The sequence below is a fragment of the Setaria viridis genome, chromosome 1 (genome assembly GCF_005286985.2).
Source record: "Setaria viridis chromosome 1, Setaria_viridis_v4.0, whole genome shotgun sequence".
Classification (NCBI taxonomy): Eukaryota; Viridiplantae; Streptophyta; class Magnoliopsida; order Poales; family Poaceae; genus Setaria; species Setaria viridis.
In genome coordinates, this window is record NC_048263.2 from 1,707,120 (window position 1) to 1,730,586 (window position 23,467).

At 43.5% G+C, this 23,467-nt stretch overlaps 3 protein-coding genes across 4 annotated transcripts; all 3 read left to right on the top strand.

Annotated features, from left to right (window-relative positions):
• The first annotated feature begins 466 nt into the window (after positions 1-466).
• Positions 467-4,584, top strand: LOC117850637 (potassium channel KAT1). Its single transcript, XM_034732496.2, has 11 exons — positions 467-807; positions 909-1,124; positions 1,232-1,387; positions 1,468-1,525; positions 1,665-1,982; positions 2,692-2,931; positions 3,002-3,100; positions 3,194-3,226; positions 3,318-3,503; positions 3,592-4,198; positions 4,294-4,584. Exons 1-11 carry the CDS (start codon positions 548-550, stop codon positions 4,404-4,406), a joined length of 2,286 nt encoding a protein of 761 aa, XP_034588387.1. The 5' UTR covers positions 467-547; the 3' UTR covers positions 4,407-4,584.
• Positions 4,585-9,705: 5,121 nt separating this feature from the next.
• LOC117844766 (uncharacterized) lies at positions 9,706-12,163 on the top strand. Its single transcript, XM_034725552.2, has 4 exons — positions 9,706-9,783; positions 9,897-10,084; positions 10,205-10,367; positions 11,637-12,163. Exons 1-4 carry the CDS (start codon positions 9,706-9,708, stop codon positions 11,856-11,858), a joined length of 651 nt encoding a protein of 216 aa, XP_034581443.1. The 3' UTR covers positions 11,859-12,163.
• A 4,668-nt stretch (positions 12,164-16,831) lies between these two features.
• LOC117862281 (E3 ubiquitin-protein ligase GW2) lies at positions 16,832-21,840 on the top strand. 2 transcript variants are annotated; one of them, XM_034745812.2, is made up of 8 exons: positions 16,832-17,081; positions 18,421-18,472; positions 18,552-18,597; positions 18,694-18,775; positions 18,885-19,047; positions 19,152-19,254; positions 19,437-19,503; positions 21,007-21,840. In XM_034745812.2, the coding sequence occupies exons 1-8, from the start codon at positions 16,878-16,880 to the stop codon at positions 21,574-21,576; spliced, it is 1,287 nt and encodes a 428-aa protein (XP_034601703.1). In that variant the 5' UTR covers positions 16,832-16,877; the 3' UTR covers positions 21,577-21,840. The 2 variants fall into 2 exon arrangements, with proteins under 2 accessions (XP_034601703.1, XP_034601701.1); XM_034745810.2 differs by having other exon boundaries at positions 16,838-17,081; positions 21,004-21,840.
• The last annotated feature ends 1,627 nt before the right edge of the window (positions 21,841-23,467 follow it).

A 23,467-nucleotide genomic window follows, 5' to 3' on the forward strand; every position in this document is an offset into this window, starting at 1 on the left:
ACCAAAAGAGACCCAAAGATGATAAGCACATCCGAAATTACCTCCCGAAATGACATTGATGGTTCCAGCTATGGTGTTAACATTTACACAAAGATGTGGAAGGCAGTTCCCAAGTACATTTGACAGTTAAACTAGCTTACAGGACTATTACTTCCTGATAACACAAACATTTCAAAATAAGGACAGAATTCACAACACACCACAGATTGTTCTTGGGTCAAGTGGATAATAACAGTTCATAGGAAGGGCCTGTACTGCATCAGGGTAAATGGGTTGAGAAGAGCCTGGGGATGCTTGCTCCATTCAAAAAGTCTCAACATTAAAGATTATCTGGAAAATTTCTTCACCGGTTCAGCTGTAGCTGATCACCAACTAGCCAAAAGCACTTCCAGAACTTTGTGCGATATACTTTGCTGACTGGGCTCAGCAAACAGCGTCCCACACACCATAAGAAACACACACACCCTGTTGTTTTCCTCGTAAGGCACAAATACGAGCAGCTTCTTGTTTGCTTCCAAGATCCGTTCACTTTGACCCACACCCCTGCATGTTCATCACCTGCAGCATATATATAGACAGCCTCCACACACCTTCTGCATACAGAGTTGAGTGGCCAAGCAAGAACAGAAAAGTAAGCATGACTCAAGCTCATTCCAGGTCATGCTTCCAACAATTCTGGGATGGTGTTCAAGTTAAGAGGAGCAGTGACAACTTCACCATTGAGCTCCTGCCATCTCTTGGTGCAACAATAAATCACTCTAACAAGTTGCAGAAGTTCATCATATCTCCCTATGATCCCCGTTATAGGTAAGGTTCTCCCTGCATCAGTATGTACCTTATCTTGTTGAAATATAACCAAACAACATCAGCTGACATGATTTCCTTTGCTTTGTCTGTGTTTCTCTCAGATACTGGGAGCTGTTCCTTATAGTCCTAGTTATTTACTCCGCCTGGATATGCCCGTTTGAACTAGCATTCTTGAGGGACTTGCCCCCTAAGCTTCTGCACGTTGAGAACATTGTCAATAGCTTCTTTGCGGTTGATATTGTTTTGACATTCTTTGTAGCTTATGTCGACAGCAAAACACATCTTCTTGTGGATGATCGAAAGAGAATTGCAGTAAGGTTTGTACCTAGTTCATAACTGCTTTCTTTCTCCAAAACTCCGCATTGAATTTAATATAAAACCATGCGATTCTGTTATAGAACTAACAAGTTATGATCCCCCACAGGTACCTATCAACCTGGTTCATCTTTGATGTATGTTCCACAGCTCCATTCCAACCAATCAGCCTTCTGTTTAGACACAAGGGAAATGCCCTTGCTTTTAAGATACTCAATATGTTGAGGCTGTGGCGTCTTCACCGAGTCAGCTCACTGTTTGCCAGGTACAAATCCAGTCCAGCTTCTTCCACATTTTGATGACAAATAATAAATGACAGCAATTTAATCACCTTTCTTTTACCAGGCTGGAGAAGGATATAAGATTCAACTATTTCTGGACTAGGTGTTCAAAACTTATTTCTGTAAGTCTTTCAGAAATTCAGGAACAGAAAATAGGCCATGTTCTCCATAAACATTGTCGAGCTTGCAAAGTGTTTACCTTTGCCCATTGGAAGAAACCTATTGATAATAATGTGAAAATTCTGTGATAACAAAACGCAGGTTACTCTGTTTGCGGTGCATTGTGCTGGATGCTTCAACTATATGATTGCCGACAGATATCCTGATCCAGAGAAAACATGGATAGGTGCTGTTATGCCTACTTTCAGATCAGAGAGCTTATGGACTAGATATGTTACTGCCCTTTACTGGTCGATTACAACACTGACAACAACGGGTTATGGGGATCTACATGCTGAGAACCCAAGAGAGATGCTGTTTGGTATCTGCTATATGATGTTTAATCTGGGACTGACAGCTTATCTTATTGGTAATATGACCAACCTGGTTGTTCATGGGACCAGCCGAACCCGGAACTTTGTATGTTTCTCAACTTATTGGCAAAATCCATTAATACCACTCAAACATAATTCTTCTGCCTCAACAATAATAGATCAGGGATGTAGATTTTGAATATGAAGTACATGCATTAAGGGACAACAGCTTAAGTGAGACAAGAAAAAAAATGGAATATAGAATGTATTATACACCTTGCTTTTGTTGTTATAGGTGACTCGGTGGGAAAATTAATGTAAAACTTTATACAAATAGTGCTTATTCAAAGTGTGTTTATGCAGTTATTCATATGCATCTCTGCCTTCTACATGCCATTGATTAAAATAAATTCAAGGGGTCAAAACTCTACACACTATAACACCTGACCTGCTAAACTGAGAGGAAATCAGAGACATTGTTTAGCTTAAGTGGTCCTACACTGAAAAGGTCAGATAGTTCCAACTGGACCATCCTAATAAGTTCTTACACAAAGGTTCCCAACCAAATAATCAGGCAGGGGAATAAATGAATGAAACCTGATTCATGGTAGTCATTACACGTATGTGTTGTCAGCCCCGAGTTTTCTATCACTTAGTTGTTCAAACATTCTTTGTAACAACACCAACAAAGAAGAATAAAATTCAAGGCCAACAATATATGGAAAAAGTCAAAGAAAATGCAACCAGAATGAATAAACCCTTTACACAAACAGTTAGCTTGCTTGTACCATATTGTAACTTTGCGAATGGTGCAGAGGGACTCAATCCAAGCGGCTTCGGAATTTGCGGCACGAAATCAGTTGCCTGAGAAGATAAAGCAGCAGATGTTATCTCACTTCTGCCTACAGTTCAAGACAGAGGGGCTCAACCAGCAAGCCATGCTAAATGGTCTCCCGAAAGGAATTCGATCAAGCATAGCATACAACTTATTCTTTCCCATCATACGACAAGCCTACCTCTTTCATGGAGTATCCAATAATTTCATAGCAGAACTGGTAATATGATCAATATTTTGGCTACCATTTAAAATTATTATTTTAACTGATTAAACTTCTTTGGCATTAGGTAATGGAAGTGCAGGCTGAGTATTTCCCACCACAGGAAGACATAATGTTGCAAAATGAAGGGGTAGCAGATATTTACATAATAGTTTCAGGAGCAGTGGTTAGCTTTTTATCTCTGATTAGGTTCTCAAACAAAATTTGAACAAGTTTGTTCAGCAAGCTAATTACACGTTTCATGTTGCCTTATCTACAGAACTTGATAACAACAGTAAATGGGAATGAACAGGTAAAGGCTTCTTCATCTAAAATTGCAGGGATATCAGATATCACAAAGGTTTCCACAGATTGCTAACAATGATTTCGTCATCTGAAAGCAGGTGTACAGAAAAGTTGAAGACGGAGACATGTTTGGGGAAGTTGGTGCTCTGTGTGGCATACCCCAGCCATTTACCTGCCGCACCGCTACCCTGTCACAGCTCTTGAGAATAAGCAAGATAAGACTAACAGAGATCATTCAAGAACACAGGGAAGACAGCAATATTCTAATGAACAATCTATTCCAGGTACAGTTTCATTTCTTTAAGGAAGCTAAATATATGGCAGCTAATTTCAACTAAACTGAAGTTTATAACTCTTTATGTCAATGCACAGAAGCTGAAGCTGCAGCAAAATTCACCTGAATTGAATCAACTAGACCGAATATTCATGCATAAGTATGAGCCATTTCATGTTTCTCAAGAAGCATGGTTGTTGCCTCAGCCATACTTACAATACACAGAGCACAAATGTGAAGACATTAGTAAGAAGGTCCCAACCTTCATTGGTGATAATGGTTCAACAAAAATAGTGGCAGAAACAAACCAATTGAGGAAGCCACAGCACGAAAACAGTCATGACCAATCAAACTGCAATCACGGGGCGACAGGTGGGATGGCAGGCAAAGAAGAGGATCATGATGAGGTTCACATAAACTGTGAGACCAAAAAAGGAACTGAAGAGTTCTGCATTCAGATAAAATCTGAAGATTGCGATGCAGCAAGCAGTCGGCAAACAAGCCATGAAACGGTGAAGCTGAGGTCTTCTCACAATATATCGGAGGGCACAACAAGGAGAAGAAATCAAGATAGTAGTTACATAAAAGCATCCAACAAAAGAGTTACAGTTCATGCATATCCTCATAATGGGACAGGTTCTTTAGTACAGAATGGGAAGCTTATCAATCTGCCTGGTTCACTGGAGGAACTTTTTGAAATCGGAAGTAAGTAAAAGTTTCAAGATTTTAATTACAAATTGGGTTAGTGTGCAGATAGCAGATGTACATAGAAATTTACAATAGGTTTTTTAACATTTCAGGTCAGAAGTTTCCAGGTTTCCATCCTACAAAACTGGTCACTAGAGACTATGCTGAAATAGATGACATCAGTGTTATTCGAGATGGTGACCACCTATTCCTTCTTCAGATGTAGAACCAGAATAGAATTAACCTAATTTAACCTAACAATAAAGAAGGCTTCAAGTTCTCCAATCTGGCAAAAGCAGAAAAGGCAAGTTGTTGGAGATATGAAGAGGAAGAATTTTGACCCTTTTTCCTCATTTCTGACATCATGTAAAATGTGTATTTAATAATAAGCATCTGATACATAATTGAATTTCCTTAAAATGCTCATTATAAAGGTGAGACTGTAAAAAACACCAGTAATGGGAATTAATAACTAATGCATTATAATGGAATAAAAACTGAAAAATCTGAAAGCTTGGGTTTTGGAACTATGAGAGCCCTGAGACAAAACATCTAGAAAGAGTTGTTTTTCCGCAGCCTGCCGGGGTTTGATTCTCACCAAAATCTTGCTCTAGTCTCATTCCAAGTTGTTATTCAACAGAATGGCAATATTCCTATATTAACCATGAAGCGGGAAAAGATATGGCTCAAGCAGAAATGAGGGGGAAAAGGAATTAGAACATTAGTATGTAGACACCAGTACACCACTACAGATCATTTTATTGGGTCAATGTAAATCAGTATGAAGTATCCAACAATAACACCATGCATTTAGAGATGAGCACATGAATGCAGTACACTCAAGAAAGTAAATATGTATGGGACCATAGACAGAGTTCACACAAAAAAACACTTCAGTCATCATTTCAGCTTCCAAACTCCTTTTTTAGCATATTTTCTAGATGTTTCAGGAAAAAGAATAAGTCACTGGACACTTCCCGCATGCAGGAAGAGAGAGAGGATAAAGCATATGCAATAGACTCAGGCACCAAAATTGAATTAAAAATGTAATATAACCAATGCCTCTCTCACCCAAGCATTTGCGCACTGGGATGGTCCTTGCCTCAAAATCTGGAAGATGGCCGAGTGGGCATTTGCAAGAAAACAGCATATGAGCAGAATCTCAAACTCCACGTGGCTATGAAGTGTTCTTGGCAATTTCCCCTACAAAAGTAGCCCAATCATTTTGCACGAGGCCACCAGAGACAAAGACCCAAGCATTCCCGTGCACATAGGTGGGCTCGGGCGCTAGGCTGTGCCTGTGCTACAATCAGCCCAAGCCTTTGGATTTCGATTCAATCATAGAGGCCTCGTTTAAAATACGAAAAATCCCTCGATTCCACATGAACTGAACTGTTGGCAGCCTTAAAATCGCTGTGCGTAACGGGACCAAAAGGACACGGCAGATTAAGCCGGACCTTGCACGACAAACCAGGGCCGAAATGCCAAAGCCTGGTCAGGACCATAAGCAGTGACCAGACAAAACTTTCCTGAGAAAGCCAACATGGAAATGTACGTTCCCTACCCCCACTTGGACTTGCTTCGCCCGGAATAGAACGCGAAACATGTGCGAATCGGAGAATGATCCCCCTAAGTTTAACAGACAGATCACAGCAATTAGTAACAAAAACGTTAGTGTTGCACTCAGCAATTCGGCGATTCGGACAGCAGATTCGAGTCCGCACGCGGGATGGGAAGAGCCACGCGTGGTGGTAGGTCAGGTCACCTGGACGGATGGAAGGGACGACGAGGCCGGTCGGAGGGAGCAGCGGCGTGTGGGGTTCCGGTTTCGAAACCGACGGCGGAGGAATCTCGAGTGTGGCGGTAGGCCAGGCCGCCACCCTCGGCAGTCGGTCTGCAGCGCCGCCCCTCGAGAATGCGGACGAGCGCGCGGCAAAGGAGAGCGGCCGCCCGCATTGTTGGTTGCTCGATCGCCGCCGCGCCGCGACGACGGATAAGGAGAGCGGTCGCCGGTCAGGGCGCGTGGAGTGGGGCCGTGGGGGCCATCACGGAAAGGATAGAAGGCAGGGATGGGTGGAAGCGGATCGTTCGTTGCTGCTCCGGTTTCGTTTCGGCCCTCGTGTCTCCGTCAAAATTCGCTTCTGCGTTGTAAAAATGCACGCGCGCGCGCGCCACACTTTTATACTGTACGAACAGAAAACGATTTCTACTGAAACTCTGAAATGCACTCAAAAGGAACGTTAAGTCCTAGTTTATCAGCCACCAAACAGTATTTTTATCTCACAAATCAGCCGTTTCAACTTTTCAACCGGCTTTTCAACCGGCTTATAAGTTCAGCCGAACAAGCCGAAATTATTGTTTGGATGTTTGAGCTTCAATCCATTCGAATAGGAAAGTTAACCATTCCACGTTCCAACCACCTGACGCATAGTCAGGCCCAGTTTGTAGTTTCGGCTCGTGCATAGGTCAAGCCCAAAAGGCCGAAACTCGACCGTGCCTGTTGAGCTGGGCCTAAATCAGGCCGGTGGGCCTACATTCGTTATAGTCACCAGCTTCTCTGAATCTCTCTGATGAGGATACAACAAATGAGCGACAGCTGAGATCTCACTCGCGTTTGTATTCAAGACGCATGCATTTGGATGCTTAACTCCTAGGAGTTTGTAAACATTGTCCACCCATTCGGTAGCAAGCCTACCGCTAGCCTAACCATAGCCATATGCAGTAGCTGTGGACCCCCTGGGTGATGGCTGTTGGCTGGACCCGCGGCAGCAGCAGCAGCCAGCAGCCAGCAGCAGTGTTCTCTGCAATTCTGCATGCTTGCTGGGTTGCTTTGTTGGTGAGACAGGGAGCAGTTGGCATCAGTCCCGACTTGGTAGCGCGCATCAGCGCGCGCATGGGTCTTGCTCTTGCATGCATAGCCTAGACCGGGCCGGCCTCTGCTGGGGACCACCGGCCACCGCACTCGAGCCGCCGTGGATTGGATAATGGACAGTACCGGCCGGTGCTCTTCGTAGATGCCGCAAAGATGCCCGTGATGTCCGGGCTTAAGCTTGGGTTAGTTTTGTTTTGTTTGAGCTGATGAGCTCCGTGCTCGATGTGCGAGGAGCTATGAGCCTGCATGGACTCTTTAAAAAAAAACTTATTAACCTGCAGAGATGGGACAACGAGAACGAGGTGCTATCTTCTTTATCTGCTCGGGTCGTCTGCTCCTCCATCTCATTCTAATTTTTTATGGAAGTTAATTATTTGAGAAAAATAATTTTGTGGCTGAAATTGATTCTTGTAAACTTTTAAAATCAAGATGGAAAATCACTCAGAAGTTACTTTTTTCAACTCCCAGCCTCTTACTTCATTTCAGATAATCACTTTATAAAATCAGTAGGGAATCACTTCTCTCTAAAAAATTATTTAAAATCAAGATGGAAAATCACTTCACATAATCAGAAGTTACTTTTTTCAGCTCCCAGCCTCTTACTTCATTTCAGATAATCATTTTATAAAATTAGTAGGGAATCACTTCTCTCTGAAAAATTATTTGGCAGAATTTTTACTGGAATCAGCAGAGAATCAGAGAGCTCAGTCAAACGCACCATAGTTTGTACTTAGCCGATCCTTCGTGGGCGTCCTTTCGCTGTTTACCGTGCACTTTCTGTTGTACGTTGCCGGGTGAGAAACCCAAGGGCTGGATCGAAAAATATTGTTACGGCCTATGCAACTTGCCTACTAATACACATGAATGGATCAATGATATGTACAAATTATTCAATTCTGTAAGGTTTAGGTCATGTTTGGCAGAGCTCCCAAAGCTGATTCACTGTTGAATCTAGCAGGAGCCTTGCCAAAAAGTTTTCCAGAGAGAATTGATTCTTTACTGATTCTGTGAAGTGATTCTCTAAAATGAACTAAGAGATTAGGAATTCAAAAAAGTAGCTTCTCCTAGTTCTGTGAAGTGATTCTCCATCCTAAATTTAAGAATTTATGCTAGAGAATCAAAGAAAATCACTTTTAGTCACATAATCATTTCTCAAAGAAACAACTTCCATAAAGAATTAGAATCAGATGAAGCGCTACCACACAGACCCTTAATAATCTGCTTCCTCGCAAAAGAATAGTAATCTACAAGCACAACTCGAGTGTGCTTGAATGGTTCGTGGAAAGGTAGAGATTCATTGTACTAAAAAAATATGAGATTTAAGCTAATATTTGTTTGCTTGTGGGACTTGTGCGTGGGAAAGCAATTCATGGGAATTTTTACTACTCCATTTCTTTCTTTTAATGTCCACAAGGACCTTAATACATATATATATAAAATACTTTTCTGCATTTAAATTATTAAAGATCGAATAAAAACCTAAACATCTAATCTTGGAGCTTGGGGGTTCTTCTTTCTTTCCTTTTTCTTTCTCTTCCTTTCCCTTCCATTCTTCTTCCTTTTTTCTTAAAAAATGGAGGGGGTCAAAGGGATATCCCCTTGTTGAGTGTCCACGGTCTTGACCCCGTTTTGACCTTTCTTTAGTGGTCGTTTGGATAATAATCTTTTGCAAAACATGTTTTAAAAGGATATTTAGACTTAGGTTGTTATTATGTTTCGGAATTGATTTTTATGTATCACATTGTTTGGATGGAATAAACTAAAAATAACTGAAATAACATCGTACCAAGAATTTCGCACCGGGTAACCCACTGTTAAAACATGTAAAAATAATGAAATAAATACTCGGATCGAGCTCGTCTAATTTTTTCGGACCAACAAAACCAGCGCCACGCTCGGCCCTATTAAGAGCCGCGACTGGACCTCATTTGCTTAGATCTACGTGTACGTGAGTTAGTTGGGAATCAAACAAAACTTTTATAAGGTTATTGCGATAAAAACTATAAAATAGTTTCACCTTACCTTACGAGGTGGCCTGCGAGTCAAGGTGTTGTGTGTTTGGTTTGGAACCTCGCGGACTCTTTGAGTGTTTTCCTTTTGTGTTTTTCCCCTCTCTTTTTATATTTTTATTTTTATAAAGCTCTTGTCATCACTTTGGGGATTTTTTGAACGGTACGATTGAATATTTTGTATTACTGATTTGTCCGCTGTATAAAGCTATAAAGCTATACGTACTCTCTCCATTCCAAATTGTAGGTCCTTTTAACTTTTTTAGATTCATAGATATTATTATATATTTAGACATACACTATAATAGTAATATCTATGAAAAAAAAAGTTAATGATCTACTCCCTCCTAGTAGGTTATTTTAACTTTTTAGGTACATAATTTTTATTATGCACTTTGATATAGTATATGTCTAAATGCATAATAATATTTATGAACCTAAAAAGCTAAAACGACCTAGCACATAATACATGATGAACGTTGTTAAGCCCAAATCCCAAAGAAGCTTGCTGGTGTGCTCATGATCTAGTACTAGACTGGTTTCTGATCCTGAACGTCCGTTCCTGTCCGGACGGTCACACCGCGAACTTTTCCCGCCCAATCAATTCCAAACCCCCACCGCCCACGACCGCCGCCGCCGCCGCGATGGAGCTCTCCGCAGCCTTCGAGGAGCGCGTCCGGCAGATGGAGGACGCCCGCAACCACCGCCTCGCCCTCCTCCACGTCTCTCCCGCCGCTCCCCCTCCTCATCGACCCTTCCTCTCCGAAACCATCCAAACCCTAACTCCCCGGCCTCACCGGCGGCGCCTCCTTCCTCCCGTTGCCTTGTTGCGCAGGCAGAGAAGGAGATCCAGGCCGCCAAGTCCCGCATCCTCGCCGCCAAGCTCGCAGCCGCGCGCCGACTCGAGCACCGACGCCTTTTCCTCGAGCGCCGCGCCGCCGACCTCGCCTCCCGGGCACTCGCCGCCCGCGCCGACATCGACGCCGCGCGCTTGCGCCGCCTCGCCGTCGCCCGCGACCTCAGGTAGGCAAGCCACCAGTGATCCGCCCGTATCACTATACCTTCCTCCACCCGAAACTCGGGGCATTTCGCTTTTAGTTAAAAGATTCCACATCTGCATTAATTCTCGAATTGGACTCGCAGCTCGGTGAGGGACGAGATCGAGGAGGCGGAACGGAGGGAGGAGGACTGGGACCGCTTCTACGAGGCCAAGAGGAAGGAGATGGAGGAGTTCCAGGCAGTGTCGCGGCGGTTCGAGGCGGAGACTTGCGAGGAAGTGCAGAGGCTGAGGGATTTGGTATCTCAAGTACGGTCCCAATCCTATGCATCCATAAACTATGTGCTCATTACAGTTCCTATCTTGTTTAGTCTAACTGCAACTTGGTAACATTAGCATCTGGGGGAAGCTGGTAAATTGTTAATTCTGTTCACTTCGGCATGTTCAAATCAAATGGCAACAGGGCAGGGGGCAGGGGCGTTTAATAGGTTTTGGTCTCTAGCCATTAGCTTGTCTTATGAGTTAAAAACTAGCCAGTAGTAGCTTGTAGTTTATTGGTGGATCTTTGTTGGCCTGCCCAATGGAATGGACCACAAGGCAAGCTGGAAGCTACCTCTTGGCAAGAAATGCTCAGGTCCACCTCTTGACATCTAGTCAATATGTTGCCTTGCCGTTTCATTGCAATTCAGATGGACCGGATCAATGCAGGTGATAAATTCTTGGGCCATGGCTGTTGCCTCCTGAGACAGGTTTTGAATTTTCAAGCCTCTGTTGGTCTGCACCAACATTTGTGGTTTCATTATTCAAACAGCGAAAAAAGTGCATGGTTATGAGCTATGACTTCTGTGAAGATCAGGAAAGGCTAATTTGTGTTTGATTGTGCCTGTCGCTGAATGCGTTATGGTGTCAAATGGTCTGCTGATATTTTATAATGTGTCACTTACAAGTGATGGCAGCATCGAGAAGGATAGGATACTATTTATGGTTGTACTTGAATCATAAGAAATTATCAATGCTAGATCCGTAAAGAGAATCATTGCTGGATAATTTTGTTCTATTAGGCCAAGGTAGCAAGAAATAGCTGTTCGTGCAAGCTGTGTGAATAATTTATCTTTTGCATCTTGGTGGATTCTCTATGAGTCCATCTTATCAGGTAGCTATTATTTTACTTGCCCAATGCAACAAAACAATTCATGAGTCATGGACCATGGTCTGCACATAACCATTAACTTCGCAAGCATCCAAATAAAATTAATATGAATTTAAAAGACAACCTGTTTTGTATATAAGAATCCCCCCTCCTAAGAAATTGTTGATTGGTCCATTTTGTTAGGTTTGCATTGCAATGATATAACTGCAGTAGCAGTGAACTATAAAAAATAACATACAGTTCAAGATCTACTGACCTGAACCAATGAATAGAGAGCCACTGCTCGAGATCCCATCAGGCACTTTGAGCTACATTATTTTTTGCTGTTGTGTTTGTGATCGTGTCCTCACAAATTGCCAAATTATTGTTCTGCTGATGGTGTGATTTTGTATCTGCATCTGATTAATAGATTTCTACTGTGATTACAGCTGAAATCTACACTGCAAGAGCTGCAGAGCAGCGAGATGTACTCAAACAACGCCGATATTGCTGCTGCGGAAGCCAGGAAGTCTGATCTGACTGCCAAGAAGGCAAAACTGGACGAGAGCCTGGCTTCGGCCCGCCAGTTCAGAGCGCTGCTTCAGCAGCAGCTCCAGAAAGCTTTCCAGTCACAGGTTGGGGATCAAAAGACAGCCCAAGCTACCATTTGAACTTCAGGTCCAATGCTGCATAAGGAAAGCACGAGGACACCTGCGTCGGTACGCCCAGCGATTTTCTTCATGCTTGATGCATGCATCGGGCTGTACAGGTGAAAGAAATTTCAAAGGTACCAAGAAATACAAAATGTTTCATTTCGGTTGTTCACCGAATAACATTTTGCCTATGCCAGTATCGTACTTTTTTCACGGCAATGGAAGCCTGTTACTCAATTGTTACTTGATTGCAACGCTTGATCTGAATTCAGGAGGCTTGTGCCTTTACCATGCAGCAAGCATGCAGCCTGCTACTCGCCACATTTGCTGCAGGATCTTTGGCAAAGCGTGAGCCTTTTTTTTTCACCCCCAGTGTCTTACTTGGATTGGTACTGACGGCGCTGCAAAGTGTGCAGCGTACTCCTCTCATCAATGTGTAGGGCTAGTCGCCCCCATTTGCATATTTGCATGCAGCCCAGAGGCAAAGTGGACGCTTTAGGGTTGGTGCCCCCTCTCCAACTACTCACGCACTTGTACCATCTCGTTAAATGCTGCTGCTGCACATGAGGAAGCTTTTCTTGCCAATGTCAGGTACGAGTTGTCCGTGCATTGTAGCGCACAACGAAATGCGGCTGTAATTCATTGAATTATGGCAAGATAAATGTCGTGTCAGGGGCTAGAGACAGAAAGATACAAAGCAAAGTTACTCCCTTCGTTCTAAATTATAGGTCGTTCTAGTACATTAGACATAGAGTGTATCTAAGTGTATAATAAAGTCTATAAATCTAATAAAAGCAAAATAACTTATAATTTGGAACGGAAGGAGTAATAGTCACGGTCATATACACCTCTGTGTTTATGGTGAGTAATAAAGTTTTGGAGTTCGTCTTCAATGCACAAAATTAGGCATTTTACATGACAAAGAGAAAGGTAATAATTGTCCCTTATTTCATAGGAAACATTCTACAAAAGAAAAAATAAACTCTCCACGTTTAACATCCTTTGAGGAAAAAATCGGCACAATGATGGTCATATGTATGGAAAGCATAGTTGTAAGGCTAATCTCAATGAAAGATTTCATTTTGTTGTTTTGAAGAATGCCACATTAACAAAATGAAAAATGAAATCATGGATGAACCCCTACAATGCCTCGTTTCATCTTTGCTATTTCATATATTCTCATCACATTTAATTCTATGACTCGTTAAGAGTTGGAAACCGTGTACATGTAGTTTCATGGGATAAAATTGATTTCATCTCTCTCTTCTTTACTGTTTTGCCACATCATCAAAAATCCTAAGTGGCTTGTGATTTAATGAGAACAACAATAATGCCATGCTCATGCATATTCATTTTGGCATTAAACAACCTATAACATATTTAGAAGAGGAGGATACAATATTCATTTTGGCATGCACAGAAGAAGCGCAACTATACTCACGCATATTGAGCGCACTCTCTCTCTCTCATCACCTATACACACATACACCACTCTCTGGACAGCTAACACGCTCTATATTTTCTTAGTGCTTCAAAATAAAACTATGTGAGGTTGTACTCACACATTTGAATCCCCATTCTATCAGCAACACGCACACATGTCCATTCTTTGGATAGATACACACACCGTCCTTCATGCCATCGCTAGGAAAAAGTTAGTATGGATGCAGAATGATAAATAAAACATCCACGCGGCCAATTAAAAGCATGTTTGGAAGAAAAGGATACCATCCTCCTTTTCCAAGATAAACCCACTCACAGTAGAAAACTCACCTTTAGTCCCAGTCGGTAAGGAGCAAATCTTCCGAAAATCCATCTGGGATAAACCAATCGAGATAAAAAGGTGATCTTTTATCCTGGGTCACTCAACCGCGACTAAAGACCCTCTTTTATCCCGGTTGGTAATACTAACCGGGATAAAAATAGTCGCCACACCAGGCACAACCCAAAAAAAAAAGAAATCCCAGGGGATCCCCGGAAGCCCCCCCCCCCCCAACCCCCACGTTGCAAGTCACAAGTCACCGAAATATGCGCGTGCGCGGTGCGTGGGATTCCTCACAACCTCAAGCCTCGTGCGTAGCTTCCTTGCCATCCCACCTACACAGCACATCTTACTATATAGGGGATGCGATCCTTTTGTATTAACTCGTGGGGACCCTTTTATCCTGGTTGGAAACACCAACCGGGATAAAAGGGTTCGAGGGATTTAGTCCTTTTTTTAGCCATCTGTGGGGATCCTTTTATCCCGGTTGGAAACACCAACCGGGATAAAACACCCCATTTATCCCGGTTTGTAATACCAAGCGGGATAAAAGGGGGAGGTCTTTTATCCCAGTTGGTGTTTCAAACCGGGATAAAAGGCCTCTCATAGCCTTTTTTTTCCACTAGCCTTTGCAACCGGGATAAAAGATCCCGGTTGGTGAGGCCCCCGCCAGTGACCGAGCTTTAGTTCCGGTTCGTGAACTTTTTGTCCCGAGCCAACTTTAAACCGGGACAAAATGGGGCGCATGGAAAGTGAGTTCCCTACTAATGACTTCTGCACACGATAACAATATCAAAATGGTTAGTGACCTAGGGGGGCGCATCTCAACCCCCTTTCTATCAATAACACCCACATACATCTATTATTTAGATAGACAAACCATTCTCAACAATCCAACAAAGAAATGCAAGTGATGTGTATATATGATAATTGGCAAAACATCTATTACATGCGGTTGTATTGTTGCATTTTTTCTACATAGTTTTACTTCACGGAAAAGAAATGAGGCTACACACATTTCACTCTGCCTTTCATTCAACAACACAAACATACCTCTAGCTATTAAGATAAGCCATCTGTCACGCCACCGTTAAGGAGAGATATATACTGACACAATTTGACAAAACATTCATGCTCCATTAATCACGATATCTCTCTGATAAATTGACCAGTGGTGTATACCACACCATTTAAAGTTTGTTTGGAGCAAATACCATCCTCCCTTTTCTAACCGATCCAAGCATTTTCCTCAATTCACTCCCACATACTATCACAAATATCAAATGGTTAGCAGCCCCGAAACCGGCCATCTAACTTCACTCCTGCTTCTGGATCCCTCTTTCTATCACTAATACGCGCAAACGTCCATTCTTTAGATCGATAAGCTATCCGTCACACTGCTTCTAAGGAAAGCTTGTGAAATTAAAGGAGAACTTACCATCTTTTTTTTCCGAGCTTACCTAAGACTTTGCATAATTCAACCCTGCATGCCATCACAAACATCAAATGGCTAGTGGGCCCCAGCCACCTAAACTTCACTCCTGGTTCTCGACCCCTCTTTCAATTACTAAAGCGCACGTACTTCCATTCTTCAGATAGATGAGTTACCGTCACACCACCACTAAGAAAAGTTGCTTTAAAAGGAAAATGTCATCATCTTTTTTCTACATACCATCACAAATATGAACCGCCAGCGGTCCGCCTAAACTTCACTTCTCAGGGTGTGGTTGATTCTCAATCCTTCTTTCTATCATTAACACACAGATACATCCATTCTTTAGATAGACGAGCCATCGTCATGCCACCGCTAAGAAAAACTGCTTTAAAAGGAGAATGCTACCATCTTTTTTCTACACACCATCACAAATATCAAACGGTTAGCAACCCTACTCCTCAGGGTGTGGTTCCTTATCGATCCTTCTTTTTGTCACTAACACGCATATACATCCATTTTTTGGAGAGATGAGTCGTCATCACACCACCGCTAAGAAAAGTTGCTTTAAAGGAGAACGTTACTATATTTTTTTTCTATGCACATCATAAATATCAAACGGTTAGCAGCCCCGGGCTGCCTGCCTAAATTCACTCCTCAGGGTGTGATTGCTTGTCGATTGTTCTTTCTATCACTAACATGCACATACACCTATTTTTTGGATAGATGAGCCGTCATCACGTCACCGTTACGAAAAGCGGCTTTAAAAGAGTTCCGAACTTACCTTATATTTTTCGTAATTCACTGCTGCACATCCCGCTAAGAGAAGCCACTCTAAAGTTCTGAGTTATGTATAATGCAAGCTAACAAAAACATCCACACATTCTAGACTTTATCTTATCGCGATATCTCTCTAGGCGATAGAATGTACATTAATTAAACTATTTAAAATAGATTTGGAGGAGAAGGATACATCCTCTCTCATTTTTTTTCTAGATGGATCACGTGCCTTTTCTATAACTCACTCCTACAGATGCTAACAATATCATACGGTTAGCGACCTCGGGATGAGCACCGCGATTGCTTCACAACCTCTCTTTGTATCACTAACCCGCACATACGTCCATTCTACATATAGATACGCCGCACCACCGCTAAGAAAAGTTTCTTAAAAAACATTATCGATTTTATTTTACCTTACCTAATCAATTCAGTTCCGCATGCTATCACAAGTATCAAACGGCTAGCGGCCACGACCCAGCCGCCCTAAACTTCACTCCTCACACCCAGAGTCACCAGACCCAGTCGACACTCCACAGTTGTCCGTTGCAAGCCGCGGCCCTGCGGGAGGGGGGGAGGTCCGCCCGCCCGGTCCCCGTTTTATTATAGTAACCACAGCAGCAGGTTTACAGGCGGAGAGAGAGGAGAGAGGAGAGAGAAGAGAGGAGAGAGAAGAGAAGAGGCTAGGGGAAAGCCGCGCCGCAGTCTCTCTCGCAGCGGCAGTGCAGGGCAGAAGCTGCTGCCCCTGCTGCGTCCGTCGCGTGCAGCGTGCGTGCCCCGCCGCCCCCGGCCTGCCCCCGCTTCCTTTCCTCCCCCACCCGCCCCCCGAGGAAAAAAACTTTTTTAAAAATCACTCCCCACCTCGCCTCGTCCGCTGCGACAGCGCATACGCCCCCCCCCCCCCCCCTTCCCGTTGCGTACACCGTATGTATCTACGGTGACGCGGGGGGCGCAGTGCGGGTGGCGAGCGAGCGGGCGGGCGGGCGCCAGGGTTTCGTCTCCGGCGGCAGCGGCGGCGGCGGCGGCGGCGGGGGCGGGGGCCGGGGCGGCGGATCTGGGAGGGATGGGGAACCGGATAGGCGGGAGGCGGAAGGCGGGGGTGGAGGAGCGGTTCACGCGCCCGCAGGGGCTCTACGAGCACAGGGACATCGACCAGAAGAAGCTGCGCAAGCTGATCCTTGAGGCCAAGCTCGCGCCCTGCTACCCGGGCGCCGACGACGCCGCGGCCGGCGGAGGGGACCTCGAGGAGTGCCCCATCTGCTTCCTGGTAAGCGCGCGTTGGGAGATCTCCCTCCCTCACTTCACCTTCTCTCTCTCCCCCTCCCGCTCCCCCCTCCTGCGAATTCCGGCGGTCGCGTTTGCCGTGGCTCCAGTGTCCGCGCGCGGGTGACCTGGACGGAGGGGAAGCTCTGGCGGGCGGGTGGGTGTTTATTTGGCCGATTAGCGGTTGATTCTGTTGGATTTCCGAGTGCCGTTGCCGCGATTCTGTTGCCGCGGGGGTCGATGAAGCGGGCACGTGGTTCCAGATGGTGTTTCTGGAAGCTCCTAGGACCAGGGTTTTCAGTACGCTTAGGCACGTTTTCTTGGCTAATAGCACAATTTGTCCACTAGTCCTGCAAAGTGCAGTTACAGTGGCGTCGTATTCTTGTTGGTATCTGCGGCTCTGCTTCTGTACGTACATTGTGGCAAATCCGTTGGGGGATATTCTGGGTTGTGTTTCTGGAAGCTCTTAGGACCAGCAGAGGTTTAGTACAGTTGCATGGTTTCGTGACTTGACTGCTTTTGCCTGATTCCATGAATCGCCAACAAGTATTGCAATGTGCAGTAATGGTGGAGATGTTCTGTATGCCTGTGCTGGTATCGGCTGCTCTGCTAGGACATCAGCATATGTACATTGGGCAAAATGTGCTGCTATGTAGTCGTAAGATTGTTATTATACCTTGTATGATGCTTTGATCATATTGGTTGGAGAATCTTCTCAATTTCTTTTGGATGCCTAACTGTTGTGCTATACGAGGTTTTGAGTGCCAATGTGCCATTGAGGTCAATTCCTAGAGCAATTTGGCTTAAGTTCATTCTATTGTTCTATATTCCTATGTGATGGTAATGTTGTAACAGGCCTTCATGTTGCTTGAAATGGGTAGTATTTTAGATGCTCCTGGGATGGGTGTATTACAAGCTTTGCAAGAAACTGACCTGATTCCAAACCAAATAGTTAGCGCTGTACCAAGGCATTGGACACTTTCGACTTGAAAACTAAAACTCCTGTTGCATAATGTTAGCATGTGTCTATACTCAATTTGATTTTTTTTTTTGAGGATATCCTCAATGTTATTGTGGTTCCGCACTTCCGCTCTTGCAAACTGGAATCATTAATCTTATTACCATCGATTTGGTTATCTAAAGGGTTACGCCTGATTCCACTGGATGAAGTATTCATGAGTATTTTGGGTAGCTCTTTCCATTCTCATAAGAAATCTGGAAACGATTTTAGCATTTGGGCTATTTGGTTTTAATTACTAGATAGATAACTCAGTTTGTTTGTGCAACCACTCTTTGATGCCTCCTTGAATCCTGTCCTGAAAAGATTATTTCGTGTATTGCAGTACTACCCAAGCCTCAACCGTTCAAAATGTTGCTCGAAAGGGATATGTACAGGTAATACATCTTCCTACAATTGATCCAGCCAGCCATCACCTGATAATATCCTTTACACATCTTGTTGACATTTTTCTAGAGTGCTTTCTTCAAATGAAACCGACTCATACTGCTCGGCCTACACAGTGAGTATCCTTTATTCCATCCCTTGTCTTCCGTTTCTTTTTCTGGGTAATCCTACATGCCTTCTCAATCTCATGAAAAATACTTAACTGTTGAAGATGCCCATTCTGCAAAACACCCAATTATGCTGTGGAGTATCGTGGTGTGAAAACGAAGGAGGAAAGGAGCATAGAGCAGTTTGTAAGTCTTATCTCTTAATGCCATCATCTTCCATTTATAAGTTGCCATTTTCTATTAGTATTAAGACTGCAGTACGCATTTTCTTTAGCTTATGTATAACATATTGCAGGAAGAGCAGAAAGTCATAGAAGCACAGTTGAGGATACGCCAGAAAGAAATTCAAGATGAAGAGGCTAAGCTGAAAAGAAAACAGAGCAGGTGTTCTTCTAGCCGGACAGTAACCCCAACGAAAGAAGTGGAGTATCGAGATATTTGCAGCACATCCTTTTCAGGTTAGCTATGGCCAATGGATGTGATTAACATGCTCTGTAGTAATGCTATCTTTCTGCAACTTAAACTCATAACCTACACTGCCATATTGTAATGTCTTTTGCAGTGCCATCGTATCAATGTGCTGAGCAAGGAACTGAATGCTGTTCATCTGAACCTTCATGCTCTAGCCAGGCTAGCATGCGGCCTTTCCATTCTAGGCATAACCGGTATGTTTATGTTATCTCTTTGATGTCTCATATGAAAACATCCAAGCTTTGTTTGTTGCAGCTTGGAATTTGCAAGTTTAGATATTACTGGGACTTAGTCTTTTATTTTGACAAGAAAGTATGCAACTGCTGAGATCAAATTGGTATCTAACAACCATGCCACCTGTTTCTTTTTCTGACAGTGATGATAACGTTGATATGAATCTGGAGGATATGATGGTTATGGAAGCGATTTGGCGTTCCATTCAGGTTAGTGGGTAGGAACTATTTTACACTAATATATGCAGTGCATGACTTGAATAATAATATGAATGCTAATTTGTTGGGTCAATTATTATGTAGCAGTAGCATTGTAGTTAAAGAAAGCATGGTGAGAGTGGGGTGCTTTTTAAATAGTTATATGACACTTTTAAAAATAAGTATGATTGTGTTTATGTTACATGTATTGGTGAAGTTATGACCTGTCATGCAAACCTTGCATTTGTCTGTTGCAATGCTAACATGAACTATTTGTAACGGTTCATTGTGAATCCAGAGTTTGGTTGTTCATGTTTTCTTTTGCTATGGAATCTCAGCTCTCTATGTTCTGAATATCAAGTTGAACTGACTGTATTGTTACTATGATAGCATGAGCAAACTTCACAACTCCAGATTTTTAGCCAATCGTTTACGTTTCAAACATGGAATGGACAGTGTAGTTTTGTTACATGAATGGATAGGACTGTTTGTGAACAGTTCATATTGATCAAATTGTCTTGTCTGCAACCACTCTTGGCCAAAAAGAGGACTATAAAAAACTTAGCATGTCTACCTTTGTTCTGGTGCCAGTTGGGTCAAGAGCAGCTTGGTTGCGTAGCCAGAATGCTGGCTAAGACAAAGCATTCTGCAGTAGTTAGTTTTGAACCAGTACCATAATGGAACTGTGGAACTAAATCTGATGTGCATTATTTGACCCTGTGGCGTGAGAATTTGCTTCTGGCACTTAGAAGTGCCAGATTTAGTTTGTGCAGACATTTTGGATGATGAATTGACAGTTATCGTTTTCTTCATACTAATTGTTGTTTCCTGCTTACTGCTATTCTGTGTTTGCCCTTAATCTAAGGTAACTCAAGAATATTTTTGTAGTTAATGTTTTGCAAATAACTGCAGTCCATATAGTTATGGGTCTGTCCAGAGGGTTATGATGCTTTTGCATTCTGCTTTCTTCTTTCATTTCATTTGAATAGCCTTTTCTGGGCATATGAAAGTAGAGTGACTAAACTAAAATTATTGTGGACGTGCTTTGTTTGTTTAGTGAGTTTTGTGTACAGTTGTCTTGTTATAAAGCTGGCAATTCCCTTCGAAACTTGCATGAAGTTCCCTGCTGTGTGCCTATTATTCCTTATTGCTTTGAACTTGCAAGCGACAACCAGCAATTGGCGTTCAAGTAACATAGAACACATGGGGACTGTGGTCAAGAGTACATACATAGTATTAACTGGGAAGATTTCAAGAACTAGTTGCTTATCAGGGCATTATCTTTGATAAATGACAACATTTACATTACTCCTAGTCTGTTTGTCATGTCAGTATTTTGGATTTCTTTGCATAAAGATATTTTAATTGACAAGATCCTTCTAAAATTCCTTTTGAGATTGGTTTTTTGTTAACCGTATTAAATCGAAACCATAGTCTTGTCTTTTAAATTTATGTATTTGCTATGTCAAAGCAAAGTTTATATCTGTTTCTTTTTTGTTATTATTACTTTAGCAGGAACAAGGACATCTAGTAAATCCTGTTTGTGGCAGCTACTTCCCTGTAATCGAGCCACAGACACGTGAAAGGCAGGCATTCCTTCCAGCCGCTCCTATGGAAATGCCTCATCCTGGTGGATATTCCTGTGCAGTTGCGGCTTTGGCTGAGCACCAGCCACCCAGCATGGATTTCTCTTATATGGCTGGCAGTAGCACATTCCCAGTCTATGACATGATCCGCCGACCATGCAACATCTCCGGTGGAAGCATGTGCACTGTAGAGAACAGTTCACTAGACACCTGGAGTGGGATCGCACCAAGCTGCAGCAGAGAAGTGGTACGAGAGGAGGGCGAGTGCTCAACCGACCACTGGTCGGAGGGTGCGGAGGCGGGAACTAGCTATGCCGGATCGGACATCATGGCGGATGCAGGGTCCATGCAACCATTGCCTTTCGCCGAGAACTTCGCCATGGCTCCAAGCCACTTTCGTCCGGATAGCATCGAGGAGCAGATGATGTTCTCCATGGCCGTGTCACTAACGGATGCTCACCATGGTAGGGCGCACGCGCAAGGGATGGCATGGTTGTAAGTTGTAACTCTAATTTTGACGCTTGGCTCTGCCTGCCCCTTTCTGTTGCGCTGCCGTCCGGCCTCTGCCCCCCTCCAGCCTCTGCTTCTTTTTGCCACCTCTTTTGGCATCTTGTTCTTTTGTTTTTTCTTTCTTTCTTTTTGCATGTGTTCCTTGATGGCATGATATAGATCTTGCTATAGTCGTCCATTGTCATTGCTTATATGTATGTAAAATGGAATATGTGGAAATAGAAAAGAAAATGGATCAAAAGTTTTGCCGGTAGGATGCAGTGTGTTTCGCAATTGCGAGGCATTCTAGATGTTGCAGCCCTGCAGGTACACTGGGAAATGGAAGTGCGCTTCAGCTTCTAACTGTTCTCGTCCAACTGACATGTTCCTGAATCTTGTGTAAGTAGGCTACAGGAGCGGATGTAAAGATACTTTGTTTGTATCGAAAAATTCATCTAGACTCTGAACTGATGGAAGAGTAGTCTAACTTTCAGCCTTTCAGGCTTCGATCTGCTTATGATCCTTCATATGTTATGCTTCTGGTATCTAATCGATGCAAAACTCATCTGATTTGTAGAAACAGTTCCAGCTGAAGAATGGCTTGGCAAGCTGGCCAACAACGGCCAATGTTGTCCAGCCAACCGTACCATAGGCACAGTTTTTTTCAGCATTGAGCATGTTGGAAGGGGTGGACAGTGGACATGGACCGTGAGGATGACAAAAAGAGGCAGGTTGCCTCCTTGGAGAGGAAGCATCCTGTTTGGGTGGCTTGCTGCAGCAGCAGGTGTCAGGTGAGAACCTCGGATGCCGACGCCAGCGTGCAAAGCTGGCCGGACTGGGACGTGGGAGTTGGGTAAGAATTTTGTACGCTTTCGACCGATTTTCCACAGAACCCATGCGAAAATGTGTCCCTTCTCTTAACGTGAGCCAAAGGCTGCTCGGTACAAAAAGGTGGGGGGGATGGATGGGGCTTCTTGGCTTGAAATGCGGCCCATGAACACCCGGGAGGGCAAAAGGGTTCGCAAACCGGACAAGAACTAGCCGGTGCACCGTGCACACGTGAGATACACGTTAACTAACTTTTAACTGAGCCTGGACTACTAGCAGAGCAGATTAGAAAACAAAAGTTATTTGGAAAAACGTGATGCGTGCATCAGATGAAGATCGTTCAGCAAGAACTATATAAATTTCGTTAATCTTCTCTTTCTGTTACCTATAAGCCTTTATATTTGCCGAACTCGCGCAATTTTTTGCGCTGTACAATTTCAAAACGTACTCAATGCCGTTGAATTAGGCCCGCACTGAGCCATGTTCTTCGCAAAATCCCTTAATAAAGTAGCTAAGGTCTTGTTTAGTTGCCTGATTTTGTTGTCCAAAATCACTGTGCTAGCACTGTAGCACACTGTAGCGTTTCGTTTGTATTTGTGAATTATTGTTCAAATATTGACTAATTAGGCTCAAAAGATTCGTCTCGCAAAGTACAACCAAACTGTGCAATTAATTTTTAATTTTGTCTACATTTAGTACTCCATGTATCTACCGCAAGTTTGATATGATGGAGAATTTTCTTTTTGCATAGTGTCAAAGTTAGGATTTTGAGGAACACCCTAAATGGAGACGACGAAGGGCGGACCCGACCCACATGTTCGCGACGCACCAATAATCCGTGCCCGTTCTCTCCATCTTTCCCTCCTCGTATCACCATCATCATCACATTACCTTACCAAGTTCGTCGCCCGAAAGCATTGGTAGTAGCACGGCATTTCTTATCTACCGGTGCCGCGTCCAAAATCATGACGTCTTGTCCTGCCCGTGCACCAAAGCGAAAAGCGTCGCCAAACCCCATCACCATCGTCGATATCGCGAGAACGGAAATTCTCCCGGGCAATAATCAAGCCAAC

Excerpts from the sequence above, each read along its gene's own strand:
- LOC117850637 (XM_034732496.2), top strand. The coding sequence starts at position 548 with ATGTTCATCACCTGCAGCATATATATAGACAGCCTCCACACACCTTCT. Across the intron at positions 808-908 it reads CCCTATGATCCCCGTTATAG|ATACTGGGAGCTGTTCCTTA; the intron begins GTAAGGTTCTCC and ends TGTTTCTCTCAG. Across the intron at positions 3,227-3,317 it reads CAGTAAATGGGAATGAACAG|GTGTACAGAAAAGTTGAAGA; the intron begins GTAAAGGCTTCT and ends ATCTGAAAGCAG.
- LOC117844766 (XM_034725552.2), top strand. The coding sequence starts at position 9,706 with ATGGAGCTCTCCGCAGCCTTCGAGGAGCGCGTCCGGCAGATGGAGGAC. Across the intron at positions 10,085-10,204 it reads GCCGTCGCCCGCGACCTCAG|CTCGGTGAGGGACGAGATCG; the intron begins GTAGGCAAGCCA and ends TTGGACTCGCAG. Across the intron at positions 10,368-11,636 it reads TGAGGGATTTGGTATCTCAA|CTGAAATCTACACTGCAAGA; the intron begins GTACGGTCCCAA and ends CTGTGATTACAG.
- LOC117862281 (XM_034745810.2), top strand. The coding sequence starts at position 16,878 with ATGGGGAACCGGATAGGCGGGAGGCGGAAGGCGGGGGTGGAGGAGCGG. Across the intron at positions 18,598-18,693 it reads CATACTGCTCGGCCTACACA|ATGCCCATTCTGCAAAACAC; the intron begins GTGAGTATCCTT and ends TAACTGTTGAAG. Across the intron at positions 19,255-19,436 it reads TTCCATTCTAGGCATAACCG|TGATGATAACGTTGATATGA; the intron begins GTATGTTTATGT and ends TTTTTCTGACAG.